The sequence below is a fragment of the Enhydra lutris genome, unplaced genomic scaffold, assembly GCF_002288905.1.
Source record: "Enhydra lutris kenyoni isolate GAN:26980312 unplaced genomic scaffold, ASM228890v2 scaffoldscaffold7, whole genome shotgun sequence".
Lineage (NCBI taxonomy): Eukaryota > Metazoa > Chordata > Mammalia > Carnivora > Mustelidae > Enhydra > Enhydra lutris.
Genome location: NW_019154091.1, coordinates 9,727,954 through 9,742,168, shown reverse-complemented (window position 1 = coordinate 9,742,168; position 14,215 = coordinate 9,727,954). Strand labels below are relative to the sequence as shown.

Here is a 14,215-nt window from a genome sequence, read left to right as displayed (position 1 = left end):
CATTCTGGTTAATTCTGGCTCAGGCTGGTGGTCTGCCCCCACATCTTTCAGCAGCATCAAGGACTATGAGAAATGGACAGGTTTATCCCCCATGAAGTCAACTTAGAATTGAGGAATACTCCTCAGGATAGCCTATTTTCCTCACCAACCCTTTCTAGAACTCTGTTTCTCTAACCTTTTAAAGAAGTTACTTCTACCTTCTAGCGTGAATAACTTCCCAGCTTAATGAGTTCCCCAAGTTTCCTTACTGCCTGCTGTGGGATTTTGCCTGCAGAAAACACGCCATGCAACACTGAGGTCCTCTCTGCCTCCTGCCACCCCGCCTCCAGGCTCTGACTGACTGTCTCAGATGCCTGGGTCTGCCCAGCATGGGTGCCTGCTCTGTGGGTTGCTTTTTCCTTGACAACTGGAAGAGGTGGCTTGAGGGGCAGGCAATGATTTGAATACAACCTGATTCTTTCATTCTCAACTCCAGTGGAGGGAATTTGAGTGAGTGAGCTAGGAGCTGAAGCAATGGAGTTACCCTGGCAGGGACGTGGGATTGTCCTCACATCCATGTCCAGCGCCAGCCTCACGCTGATGCTCCTGGGTCAGAGCCTTTGCCATCCCCAGACGCTCATTTCCAAAGCACCACTGACCCCTCATTGATGGTCTTTGTGGGAAGACCAGGTGACCCGATTCCACGAGCCCCTTGGAAATCATCACCAACCAATCAGAAACCTGACTGTGTCTCAGACTCACCTGAGTGAGCCCCTAAAAATTTCAGATTCCCAGGCTGGGTCCCAGACCTATGGGCAGGAGTCTGGGCAGTGGGGTTAGCAGGGTATCTGGGGATCCACACTTTCAAAGCTTCCCTGGGGGCTTCTGAGAACAACTGCCCCACGTCATCACAGAGATATCTGGAGTTCAAGTCAATCAGTGTCTCTTCCTGGCCCCTCAACAGATAAGGGGTTGTCGTTTTTCCGGCGTTGCTTGTAATTCCGTCTGAACCGCGGGTGTCTTTATTTTTAGGTGAGGAGAATTCGTGTTGCCAACTGCAGTAAACATCCATCCTGCACGGAGTGTTTAACGGCTGCAGACCCTCACTGCGGTTGGTGCCATTCGCTACAAAGGTATTCCCTGATTCTTTCTCACCAACTCACATGTTTGGGGAGGCGGGGGGAGTATCAGGTGGCAGAACACTTGTTGCCCTACTTTGAGGATCCGTTCCGATGACCTGGGGGAACGGAGCCTTTCGCTGTCCACTGAAGTATCACGGTGGAATCCTAATTAATTGTCAGCGATGTTCCCAGCTGTGCCAGGGCCACCAGACAGTTGGACCGGGACCGCTCAGGGCTGCCCGTGCCCAGGGGTGGGAGCGGGGGAGGCTGGGTTGTCAGTGCTGCTTGTACTTTCTACAGAGTTCCCCAGGACTCCAGAGAGAGAGAGAGAGAAACAGAGAAGCAAAAGGTCCCCCCCCCACCCGAGGATATGAAAGAATAGGGAGGTTTGAAAATTTTCAGCTGAATCCCCATAATGTCACGCATCCAGCTGGCTGGGTGGAAGCCGTGTTCTTGATGGCGCTGTCCCCTGCGGCGTGGTACGGCTGGGGGCCTGGTGTACGGTCTCGGTCCCCGGGCAGAGTGGGCCCTGCCTGGGCTGGAATTACGATGTTCACGACCAATCCGGGCTCTGGGGCGACTTGTAGAGGCTTCCTCCTCGCCATGGCAGCTCAGAGCGTGGCTGGGACCCGGTCTGGTTGGATTGGCTGTTGCCATGGCAACCCAGTACTCGGGCTCCCGCTACAGAAGCGAGGAGGAGAGCAGTGTCTGAGCTGTGTAGCTCAGGCAGGGAGAGGGGGAAAAAAAAAAGAAAGAAAGAAAGAAAAGAAACAAAAACCATAACAGTGTCTGTCAGTTCGGTGCTTTCAGTTTTTAAAGGTGAAAAAGGATAAGGAGGAGTGGAACAGGTGCAGAGAAGCCGAAGGCTGAACAAGAGGGCAGCTGGGGGAAAGAAAAGAAGACTGGGGAGAGAATGGAGGAGCCCCAGCGGAAGGAAGCCCAGGGCAATGACGGGAGAGGGGGAGAATATGGTCTAAGCAAGAGGTTCAGGAAACAGGCGAAAAACGTGGGGATGGGATTAATTAGGAGTTTGCCGAGGAAGTTGAAAGCTACGATGCACCCGGATGCATACTTGCCCTTGCCTTTCGCTGCGCTTCCTCACGGGGCTGTTTCCGTCAGAATCATTGGCAGACAAAAGAAGCAGGGCCAGGAAAATGCTCATGAATAACTGTAATTGGGTAGGAACGTTTTCTTCGCGTGGCTCGCCCAAGTCTAGGGTTTGAGGAAATTAACCGCTCATCACAGCATGTCATCACTACACACCCACTACGCACAACTGCCCTCTTCTTTCCCACCCGTTCCATTTAGGTCAGTTCCCTGTCTGTGTTTGCAGAGCTCCCTGCAGGGGTTCATTCAGTGGCAGCGCCGAGAATTCATTAGCCACACAGAGCTAGTGGCTACTATTTTGGCAAACACAGGTCTGGAGTTCATGGACGAAGTGTATGGGCTGGTGAGATGACTTTGGGGTTTAGATGCATCTAGATGGGATGTAAAGAAGCCTGAAGACCAGACAAGGGAGGCCATGTCGACTGAGGGGAGGAGTAGTTGGGGAACTGAGCACGGAGATGGCACCACGATTGGGGGCAGAGAGAGGAAGAGGGGGAGGGAACAGCCAGAAAGGGAAGAGGAAAGACTGAAGGAGGTGGTCTCCAGGTTGCCAAGGCAAGAAAGAAGGGAGCGGTCCGCTGTGCCAGATGGTGCTGAGAGGCTGGGCAAGAGAAGAGAACTGATCCTTTGGACCTAGCAGGTGATGACTGGTGACCGTGACTGGAGCTGTTGTGGCAATTGGTGCTAATGCTGCAAGAGAAACATGAGAGAGCAGAGCAGAGACGACTCTTCAGAGGCGCTTTGCTGAGGAAAACAGCAGAAAAATGGAGCAGACGTTGGAGGAGAAAGTAAAATCCAGAGGGTCTTATTGTTTTTAAGGTGTGTGAAAGCACGCTATGCTTTGGGGCTATTGGGGAAGTTCCAGTGGAGGAGAAACTGATGGTGCAAGAAAGGGAAAGGGCCCTTGCACAGTTGTGTCTCAGAAGATGAAAGGCGATCTCACGCGCGCACACGCACATGAGGGGAGGCAAGACTTGGGAAGGAGGTATGCGAGTCAGCCTTGGTCCTGGGAGGGAAGGTGCAGAACATGGGTCCTGGAGCAGGTAGGTGGGGGAAGGGTAAGTGGTATCAGTTTATATTGCTTACATCATGTTCAGTGACTTCAGAGCCGTCAGAGTGAGGTAGGGGAGGAAGCACTGGAGGTTTGAAGAGAGAAGGGAGAGAAGGTGGAAAAGAGAGTTGGACAGATAGTGGAGATGGGAAATACAGTGTGATCCCTGGGCAGCAGGAGGGCCCTGTGGAGGCCAGTGGTCTTGCTTTTGGAATGAGAACACTCAGTGTGGTTTTGCTTTCGAAGGCTGTGTTCAGCTCTGCTGGTGTGGTCACAGAGTTGGGGAGAGCTAGGTTGAGCAAGGTAGGGCTTTGCAGGAAATACATGGCGGGGGGGGGGGGGCTGGGGACTGAGGGTGTATCCGAGGGAAGCATGATGGTATTGCCATGGATATTGGTACTTAAAGTAGTACCAGCGGACCCTGGGCTCTCTGCTGGAAGCAACTCTAAGGAGGGCGGTGAAGGATGGGAACAGGGGGTGGGATCTGTACTTGGGAGGTTGTGGTTGGATTTAAGACTTGTTGGACCTGAGGAACTGGAAAGAGGTAGTAGATGGACTGTAGGTAGGTCTCGCGTGCGATGGCACTATTGGTAATGACAAAGCCTAGGTTATATTCGTGTACCTGAAGTAGGATGGAAGACAAGATCTTTGGCAGGGAGGGGGTAAAGGAACTGAGGTAGCGAAGTGTTGGATGAATCATCTGTTTGGAAATTATAGTCGCCAAAACCAACTGTGGAAACAATGTTGGAGTGAGGCGCAAAATAGTCCAGATAAGGAAGGAATTGGAAGGGCTGGGGGTGCACTGTAGATGGTTGCAGCAAGGAGAACTTTGGGGTGGTGTGGGCTGGTGGCATGACTGCCTGAGCTTCCAGGCTGCGGCACTTTGGGGGACAGGCTTGGAAAGGGGGAGGAAAGAAGAAACATCCAGAAAAGGCAGTGAGACACAAGCAGGACACTTACATATGAGTGAGAGGAAGCAGCCAGCCCCTGAGCTGGCTTTGAGGAAACTGTCCCCAGGGCAGAGGCTGGTTTCGTGAGCACAAGAAGGTAAGAGGAATGATCCGAGAAGAGGCTGAAGACACATCATTTATTGATGATGGGCTAGAAGTTCTAGCCTTCTATAAAGTATAACTCAGGCTTCCCCTGGTTCTCCTCTTGCTCCCTCACCCCTGTCCCAGTACTCTCCAAGAGGAAGGGTGATTTAAAATCTAAACCAGATCATGTCACTCCCCAGTTCACAACCTGCACTGGCTTTCTTTCCTAGAATCTAGTCTGACTGTCTGACTACAGGGTGCGTACATTATCTGACTCTTCTGAGCCTCTCATGCGTGTCTCTCCTCTGTTCACTCCACCCCACCAGCTTTCCTTCCGACTTAGGAATATGCCAGGCTTGTTCCCTCCTCTGGTACTTTGTACTTGTTGTTTCCTCAGTCTAGAATATTCTTCCCTAGATCCTTCCACAGCTGGCTCTCTCCTGATCACCCAGTCTGAAATGGCCTCACCTCACTCATAATCACCTCACTGTTTTATTTTCATCACGGCCCCATCATAAGAACTGATCTTTCTCTGCCTCTCTTGTTAAAATGAAAGTTCCATGAACATAGGGTCCTTGTTTGTCTTGTTCACGACTATATTCCCAGAGTCTACAACAGTGCCTGACACAGAGTAGGTGCTCAAAAAATATACATTAAGTGAATGAAGTAGATTGAGTGGTTGAGAAACTCTACCAGTGGCGGGTTGAGACGTGTGTGTTATGTCATGTAGAATTTTCTAGACTGATGGCCCTTCCCAGCCACATTGGATCACTTAAGTTTCAAAGTGGCTTGATTCTGGCCTAAGACGAAATAAAACTAAGCCTCAGATCTGTGACTCATATTGAGTTCCCAGTACCATTCAAAATTAGGAATTCTAAAGGGGGATCTTTTCTTATAACCATAGAGCATCCCACTGTGTTTATTTTAAATGTCACAGATTTATTTAGAAAAATAATTTATTTTCCCTTCTGAGAAGGTTGAACTTTTTTGCATATGTGTCTAGAAAATGGATTTGTTGGGCACAGGGGGTGGGCAAGAAAACTATCTTAACTTCCTTTTGATCGGGTGTTAAGAATAGGCATCTAGTGTAAGCAGATAAAAAGCAATTAGATAAACAATGAGCTCTAAAAAGTCTAGTATTTTATTGTTGGAATCTCAAATCCAACCTGTGCTGAATTTGTCTGTGTGGGTGGAAAGTGAATTTTTGCAGGCTGAATATCTTGGGTTTGGAAGCAGTTTCTCAGTTTCTCCCATATTGCAAAGCATAGCACATGTGTTCAGTTATGGATTTCCACAAAACTGGCAATCCTGAACCAATGAACGGGTGAGGTTCCAAAAGTTCATTTGCAAGTTTGTTTGGCACTCAGAACGCATTTTCCCATAGAAACAATGTCATAAATTAAGGACTCGGTCCCAAGCCAGCCCACAAAATGCAATTTATTTAGTTTCAACAAATATTTATCAAGTATCTACCCGGAACACAGTGTGGGAAACGAGACAACTAGGTGTTACTGAGAGAAATCAGATGCCATTCTTGGCCCTAAGAATTCTCATGCCAGCTAGGGAGACAGACATGTCCATAGCCCATATGCATTTATTCAGTCATACATCCAATTAACAAATATTTATTGAGCACCTGTGATGTGATGAGGCCTCTGCTGGGGGCTCGGGTTACAGTCCTTTCTTGCCTATGTAGAGCCTCCAGTCTTGTGAAGAGTGTAGAAAAGTGTATCAGTCAGGTTTCTGCTCCAGTGATACTGTGTTAACAAACTCTTGGGGCTTAGAAGGCTTGTTTTTCTTGTTCATGGGTCCGCTCCAGTGGGGGTCGGGATGTCCTCTGCCTCAAGGTGCAGGTTGAGAGGCAGATTCCGGTTATATTTGCACATCTCCCATCCTGCACATACCATTGTCCAGGCAGACAGCAGAAGTACCAGAGGCCATGCTAAGCTGGACAGCACATTCAAAGCCCCTGCTCATGTCGTGTTTGCTGGGGCTCCATTGGCCAGCACAGCCCATAGCTAAGCTCAGTATCAGTGGGGTAGGAATATGGTCTGCCTACTCCCGTGGGAGACGATGCAAAGAGGGCAAAGTGTAGGGATGGGTCATTCCAGTACAGGAGAGACTGAAGAACCGGACACAACAATCCAGTCTACCTCAACAAGGAAAAGAACTATCCATCCACCAAGAAGTAAATAGTGTATATGATAAGGGTTCCCACAGAGGCAGGGGAGGATTCCATGGGGGCACATGAAGAACATCTAACCCATCTTCAAAGTGAGGAAAGTTTTGCCATAGGAAGGAATGTCTAAGCTGAACCTGAGGCCCAAGCAGATTTCAGCCAGGTAAAGCCAAGCCAGGTGACTGGCTGAGGGAAGAGGTGCACCAAGGCCGGGGGCTGCAGGAGCTCCTGGTCTGGTGGTCAGTGCACATGGAGCACACAGCCTTGGGGTGGGGGGTTTGAGGGGGAGCTGTTGAGAAAGTGGCATGGCTACAGGAGCCGTGGAGGACGGGTCCCATAAGCCGTGTTAAAGAATTTCCATTTTATTGGAAGGACTTTTGGGAGCTATTGCAGAGCTTTGATTAGAAGAATGACCAGATCGGTTGTGTGTTTTAGAATAAGCGTTCTGGTGAAGAGAGATTGGAGGGGACCTGCTGGTTGCTGGAGGACCTCTTAGAAAGTGACTGTAAACCAGCAAGAGATGGGGTTGATAGTAGCGATGGGAAGAACTCAAGAGCTCAAGACTCAGGACTCCCGATTCAAGAGCTCTTTGGGAGATAGAATTGACAGAATTTGGCAATTAATTAGATTCCCCCTTGAGTTTGACACAGTCAGAATAGGGTTATAAAATGAAAAATAAAATATCAAGGTGGCCACAGCTACTGGTTTTTTGGGAATATGTGTTCTTTCCCCTTGATCTAAGTCCTCATAAAGACAATAAAGAAGTGCTACCAAACACAGGATAGATTCCTACCATCCCACGCATTGGAGTAGGCACTAGACTAGAGCCCAAAGGATGAGCACGGAAGTCAGAGGGGGAGGACTTGGGAGTGATGCCAGAGCTGAGTGTCAGAGGTGCCATGGCGTGAGTTCCTGCTCTTTTCCCAGCAACACAGTGACCTTGGTGTTGAGATGGTGGAGGAAGGAGTGAACAGTGTCACTACTGAGCAGGAATGTTTGGGAGGCACGGTAATGCTGGGGGTGACTTCCGCTCTGGCAGGAGGGGAGTCCAGCCAAGGAGGAAGAGTACAGGGCCTGGAGTCAGCTTGATTGGGATTGAACCCAGGTTTCTTATCTTCATGTGCCGATCTCCTCTTCCATAAAGTAGGGTTAATAATACCTTAGAGGGGGGCTGAGAAGATTAAATCAGATATGCACTAAAAGACCTGGACACAGTGCCTGAGTCCTAGTGAGCACTCAAGCAATGCTAGCTCTGGTGATGGTGGAAGCCCAGAGGAGGGAGCTGTGGCTTGTAACCAAGGCTGGGGCAGGCTTCACAGAGGAGGTGGCATTAAAATTAGGCCTTGACCAAAATTAGTACAGGAGACAACGGGTGTTGGCGAGGATGCAGAGAAAGGGGAACCCTCTTGCACTGTTGGTAAGAATGCAAGCTAGTGCAGCCACTCTGGAAAACAGTGTGGAGGTTCCTCAAAAAGCTAAAAATAGAACTACCCTATGATCCAGCAACTGCACTACGAAGTATTTACCCAAAGGACGTGAAAATATAGATCCAAAGGAATGCATGCCCCCTGGTGTTTATAGCAGCGCTGTCAACGATAGCCAAACTACGGAGAGAGCCCAAATGTCCCTCGACTGCTGAATGGATAAAGATGTGACAGACAGACAGACAGACACAGACAGACACACACACGCACACAGGAATATTACTCAGTCATCAAAAAGAATGAATTCTTGCCATTTGCAAAGACAAGGACAGAGCTAGAATGTATTTTGCTAAGTGAAAGAAGTCCATCAGAGAAAGATGAATACCATCTGATTTCACTCCTACGTGGAATTTAAGAAACAAAATGGATGAACATTCACGAGGGAGATAAAAAGAGGGAAACAAATCATGAGAGACTCAACGATAGAGAACGAGCAGGGTTGACGGAAGGGGAATGGGTGGGATGGATGGGGATGGGTTTGAAGAAGGGCCATCGTGACCAGCACTGGGTATTATATGTAAATGATGAACCAGTGAACTCTACTCCCGAACCAACACTGAGCTGGATGTCAACTAACTAGATTGTAAATTAAAAAAAAAAAAAAAAAAAAGATTAAACCAAAAATGAGGCCCTGAAGCCCGAGTAGACTTTCACCAAGGGAACAGGGAGCAGAAGGCATCTTAGAGGATCCGGGATAGGGAGCGGTCTTCTGAGGGAGTGACAGGCTGGATAGTAGCCCTAGAAGCCACAGGGCACGGGGGTGTTGGGGAGGACCAGGGTGTGAAGGGCTCTGGGTGTGGACTGCATATTAGGGGGTTCCGGAGACCCATGAAAGGGTTTTCAGCAGAGGACAGCATCATCTTTGTGTTTTAAAAAGATCATCCTGGGACGCCTGGGTGGCTCAGTGGGTTAAAGCCTCTGCCTTCGGCTCAGGTCATGATCCCAGGGTCCTGGGATGGAGCCCCGCATCGGGCTTTCTGCTCAGTATGGAGCTGGCTTCCTCCTCTCTCTCTGCCTGCCTCTCTGCCTACTTGTGATCTCTGTCTGTCCAGTAAATAAATAAAATCTTTAAAAAAATTAAAAAATAATAAAAAGATCATCCTGATGGCAGGGTCCAGCACTACCCCAAGCATCAGGTTCATCAGACTCCCCAGCCGCATACCTTCCAGGCTCCACTGTCCTTTGGCATGTCTGTCTCATAACCAACGAGCTTATCTCCCGTCTCCTCCTGAGTCATCCACTTGGCCGCTCCTTCTCCAGCTTTCATGCACTTCCCACCTGTCCCAGCACCACCATGGGGCTCTGCTTGCTCTGGTCCCAGTCACATAAGGGAATCAGGGCTGGGTCCTCTTCAGAAAACGGGCTGTGCAGGAAAGGCCAGGCTTCTTCTCTGTCCCACCCTGTTGTGCCCCACTCTGCACAGGGACTGTGTAGGGTAAGGCTGCTAGTCAGCAGGCACGTGAACTAAAGGGTGTCTTAATGCCTCTGGATGATTCGTGTAAGCCTGACACTCGCCCATATTCTTCTACAGGTTTCTTCCATGTAGACACATGGAAAACCTTTGAGCAGCCCCCACCAGCCGCTGCTGGTAGATCATTCCTTGACCTGGCATGACAACAGGGCTCTCTGGCCAGTCCCACAGTCAGCCTTCCTGAAGGCGTGGGGGTACCAGAGGGGATTTTGAATACAAGAGAGAAAAACAGAAATGTGACTGCTAAACGAATTTGTCCCCAGTAGCCTGGAGTAACAAATAAACAAGCAAAAAAGATTTACAGGATTGGCTTATGGCCCTATCCAGTTCCTTACACCGCTGTCCAGTGTTGGGTCGGCCTGCCCTCGCTCCTCCAAGAGACATTCTCTCCTCAAGCCTCCCCGGCCATTTTTCAATTCTACTGTTCAAAAACTCAACCAAGGTAACCCTTGGGGCATGGCAACCCACAAGCACACTCTTGCGAGGTCAGCATTCCTGCGGCTGGTCTGACCTCCTGAGCGGTGGACAGTGTGTGACAGAGATACCCACTGAGGGCTTTCCATAGAGGAGCCCCTGGGGTGTGCCCACGGACCCTTCAGGACACAGTCGCAGTGCGCCTCCCCCAAGAAGCCTGCCCCAACTCCAGGCCGACTCTGCGTGGGTGGGTGGGGGGACGTGTTCACTGTATACCAGACACTGTGCCCTGTGCCCTGTGCCCTATACACGTAGTCCTCCCGCTGCCCTGTGAAGTCAGTACAAGGACGATCCCCACGTTAGGGAGGAGGAAACAGCCTCAGGTTGTATGTTCCTTTCCCACTACTGCGGTAACAAAGGATCACAACCTTAGTGGCTTAGAACAGCAGACATTTATTGCCTTACAGTTCTGGAAGTCAGAAGTCTGCCGTGGGTTTCCCTGGGCTACCGTCGACGTGATGAAAGGGCGGTCTTTCCTCTGGAGGCCTGAGGCAGAATGCGTGTCCTTGTCTTTTCTAGCTTCTGGGGGAGACTGCCCGCCTTAGCCCATGGCTGCTTCTTGTGTCTTCAAAGTTGGCAACATAGTCCCTCACATCTCTCGGGCTCTGAAATCTGTTTCCATCGTCATGTCCCCTTCTCTGACTCTGACCTTCCTGCCTCCGCTTGATCCCCCTGTGACTACTTTGGGTCCACACAGATCATCCAAGACAATTTCCCCATCTTGAGATCCTTAATCTGCAAAATCCTTTTAGCCGTGCGGGGGGACATATGCCCAGGTCCCAGGAATGGAGACGTGGGTGTCTTTGCAGGTTCCACTGATGTCGGGTTGCACAGGTAGCAGAACCTAGCTCGATCTCCAGCGTCAGTGCCTTCACCTACCACTGTAGGGAAAGGGAAGGGGAACAAGGAAGGGACATTGTCCCTGTGGCAGTGGCAGTAGAGGGAAGAGCCTGGTCTAAACAGACCCTTGGTGGATGACTGGCTCTGCCTAACAAAAAGGACAGAACTCAGCCAACCTGACTTGTAGAAAGCCTTCTACCTTCAAAGTGTAAGCATCCATGCTTTCAGTTAGCAGGTATCTGTCGAGAACCTAATGTGTGGCCACTGCTGGTCAAAGCACTAGGATTCTCCCGTGGGGAATGGCACAGCCGTGAGTCTTTGCCCTCGTGGAGGTCCTTCTGATGGGGTGTTGCGTTCTTAAGGCTGCCTTAGCCTAGGACCACAATGTCAGTGGCTTACAACACCACAGATGCACTGCCTCACCTAGAAATCCAAAATTGAGGGCTCGAAGAGGGAGAGCTCCCTCTCCTCTCCCAGCTTTAGGGGGTTCCTGGTGTTTCCTGGCTCTCTCATAACATGGGCTTTTCCTCTTTGTGCCTCCAGACCTTCCCCCACTTTCTCTTTTCCAGGTGCCAGTCATTGGGTACCTTAAATCCAGGAGGATCTCCTCTTGGGATCCTTGCATTACATCTTCACAGACCCTCATTCCAAATCAGGTCACCTTCTGAGGTTCTGGGCGGCCGTGAATGTTGAGGGAACGTGGTTCAACTCACCACACGAGGGAAGAGGGACCGTGTGAGCGTGAAGAAAGAGCATGTCAGATGGTGATCAGTGTTCTGAAGAAAAATACAGCGGAGGACAGGGGTAGGGGGCTGCTGGCTGGAGGCCCCGGAGGTTGCCGTTGGAACCCGAGTGGTCCCCGAAGGCCTCACTGGAAGGACATGTCTGAGCCAAGACTAGAGCTCTGGAGATGTCCCTCTTCATGGGTACGGCCACTGCCAGCCGAGTGGCCAAGAAGAGAGTTTCAGACAGGTTGCTCTCATTCTGTGTTTGCTCCCCCTCTCCTCTTGATCCGGGGTGTGTCCTTGTGCTTGCAGCCTGGACAGTGACCCTCCTTGATGGTCCAGTGCGGTCAAATGGCAGCAATCATGGTAATCATGGGATCTGGCGGCGGCCCCTCCTTCTTGGGTGAGGACCCAGTGTGCCAACTAATTGTGTAGAAGCAAGTAGGACAACTGTCTGTGGGGTGGAAACAGTGGGGAGTAAAGAGAAATATGCTTCTGGACCTCGGGGCAGTCCTGAACTAGCCTGGCCGAGGCCCAGCCTGTGCATCCGGGTTAGCAAGAATGCTGAAAAGGATTTGGGGCCTTCTCACAGTGGAGGGGGGTCTCAGGTGAACCCAGATCCCCTGGGTTCTTCTTCATCACCTCCACTGTCAGGAGCTGTGAACAAATCCTACTCCTTTCAAAGCAGAAGGTGGAGAGGGGATGAAATCATCGAGGGGCACAGCTCTTGGTACCCTGAGAGCTGACAGAGGTCGACGCAGGGAGAAGGCTCACCTTACTCAGAAGCCAGTTTTATTTGGAAGTGCTGGCCGCTGAGGTCCAAAGAAACTGCTTACCCACACCATCTCTTTAATTGATGTTCTCTGACTTGGAACAAGGACCATTAGGAACGCCCCTTTTAGTAAATACATGTTTTAATGGAATAGATTTTTTTTTTTTTGAAATGACCTTATCTCAGGCAGCAGGCACTTTCATAAGTATGTATTGATTGGCTTTTAAAAATTCCTCAAATGTTTTCACTTGCCTCTGTTCCCAGCACCTTCTCCAGCTTCAAACACAATGTTCCCATCTTCTTTGGAAGCCTTCCAGGCGACCTTTCATGTTTTTGCTTTTGTAATGTTTTGTAAAGCTTAGGTTCTTATGTTTGGCTGTATAGAGAGGGGACTGTTTCTGATAGGCATTTGTCCAGGTATTTGTCCCAGGAAGAGGGGCCACCTGCATTCCCAGTGGGGAAATGGAGGCCCAGAGTGGCAAAGGCATGTGGGGGCAGAGCAGTTTTGAACCCAGATCTTGACTCAAAAGGCACCTTTTTCCCATGTTTATTTCCATGTTATGTATTTTAAAAACCCCTCCCTTAAATTCTTCAGCTCGTGGTTTGTGTTTGGAAGTAAAAAAAAAAAAAAAAATTGCCAGCTTCAGTAAACTCATCACCCACAAAAGAACCACATGGGGTGCAGGCTACAGATCCCTTTTGTGTGAGGGTTTCAGTCTGCAAATGTGTTTTATGTGTGCTAAATAGCTCCGAGTTTCAAGACAAAGGCTGGTTTTCCACCAGGCCAGTTAACAGGCCAGCCCAGTGAACAAAAATCAATGAAACAACTTATGCCAGTATCATGGAGACATAGTAAAGAATTTTAGTCACTTTAAAATTGAATTCTTAATTCAGTTCAGCTAACGCTTGTTGCATACGGGCTGTGGGTCAGGCCCTGAACGAGACCCTTGGGGAAAAGCGACGAGTGAGGCTCTGGCCCAGAGAAGCTCACAGGTTAGGGCAGAAAGCGTACACCAAGCCAATACTGTCCATACACCGCGGAAAGGGCTCCTAGGCGGTGCTCAAGGCTGGGGAGACCCCAGAGAGCCCTTTCGTCTTGGGAGGAAGGCACATTGTGATTGAGAATCCTCCAAAAAGCCTTGAACTGGGGCTGCCTCCTTATGGAGGAAAGGTACACTGCATGTTGACCCAGCACGTATGAGCAATGCCGGTGGGCCGTCCGGTGAGCCCCACTGCCCGGATCCCTGCCTTGTCATTACCATTTTGTGTTTGCGTAGCTTAATGTCATCCAAATGTTTGTGTAAATTCTGTTTCACTTGCCCGAGTTATAAGTATCACAACAATGACTACTATATACTGAGGAGGTATTGTAAGCCTCAGTTAAATAGATGCACATTTTGCTAACAATCCCATGAGGTAGAAACCATTAATATCTGCATTTCTACAGGTGGACAGCCGAGTCACAGAGGGGGCACATGACTTGCCGCGACACTGGCGTGTAACTGGCAGAAGCATTCTCCCCTTTGTGTGCTAGCCAGTCTGTTCTTTAGTCAATTCCTCGCAGAGGACAGAGTTCCAAGCTTTAAGTGGAACATGCTGTTCCCTCTCCCTGGAATGCTGTTCCCATTATTCTTGATGTGACTCAATAGTTTTCATCTTAGACCTCTGAACTGAAATGTCACCTTTCTTGGCTAATCTGAAGTAATTCCTCTGTGCCACATTCTTGGTTTCTGCAGAAGACCTACCTTAATTTAAAATTATTTTAAATTACTGTTTATTGTCTCGCTGGAATGTAAACTCATTAGTAGGGGGACTCTAATGGGTTGATACATTAATGTGTCCACAGTGACAACTATGGTCTTTGGTGTCTGGTGGGTGCTCAGTAAATATTTGTGGTGTGAATGCCAAATATGGCACTAGGTCCTGGGGGGGCCAAGGTGAATGAGGTGGGTCTTTCCCTTGGAGGACCTGCTGTCTA

At 49.7% G+C, this 14,215-nt stretch overlaps 1 protein-coding gene across 1 annotated transcript in view; it reads left to right on the top strand.

Moving 5' to 3' along the window:
• Positions 1-14,215, top strand: part of LOC111142060 (plexin C1) — a 143,467-nt gene that overhangs the window by 31,742 nt on the left and 97,510 nt on the right. The window contains exon 4 of the mRNA XM_022495004.1: positions 1,012-1,112. Within this exon, the coding sequence (XP_022350712.1) occupies positions 1,012-1,112 (101 nt within the window). The remainder of the gene's footprint in view (positions 1-1,011; positions 1,113-14,215) is intronic.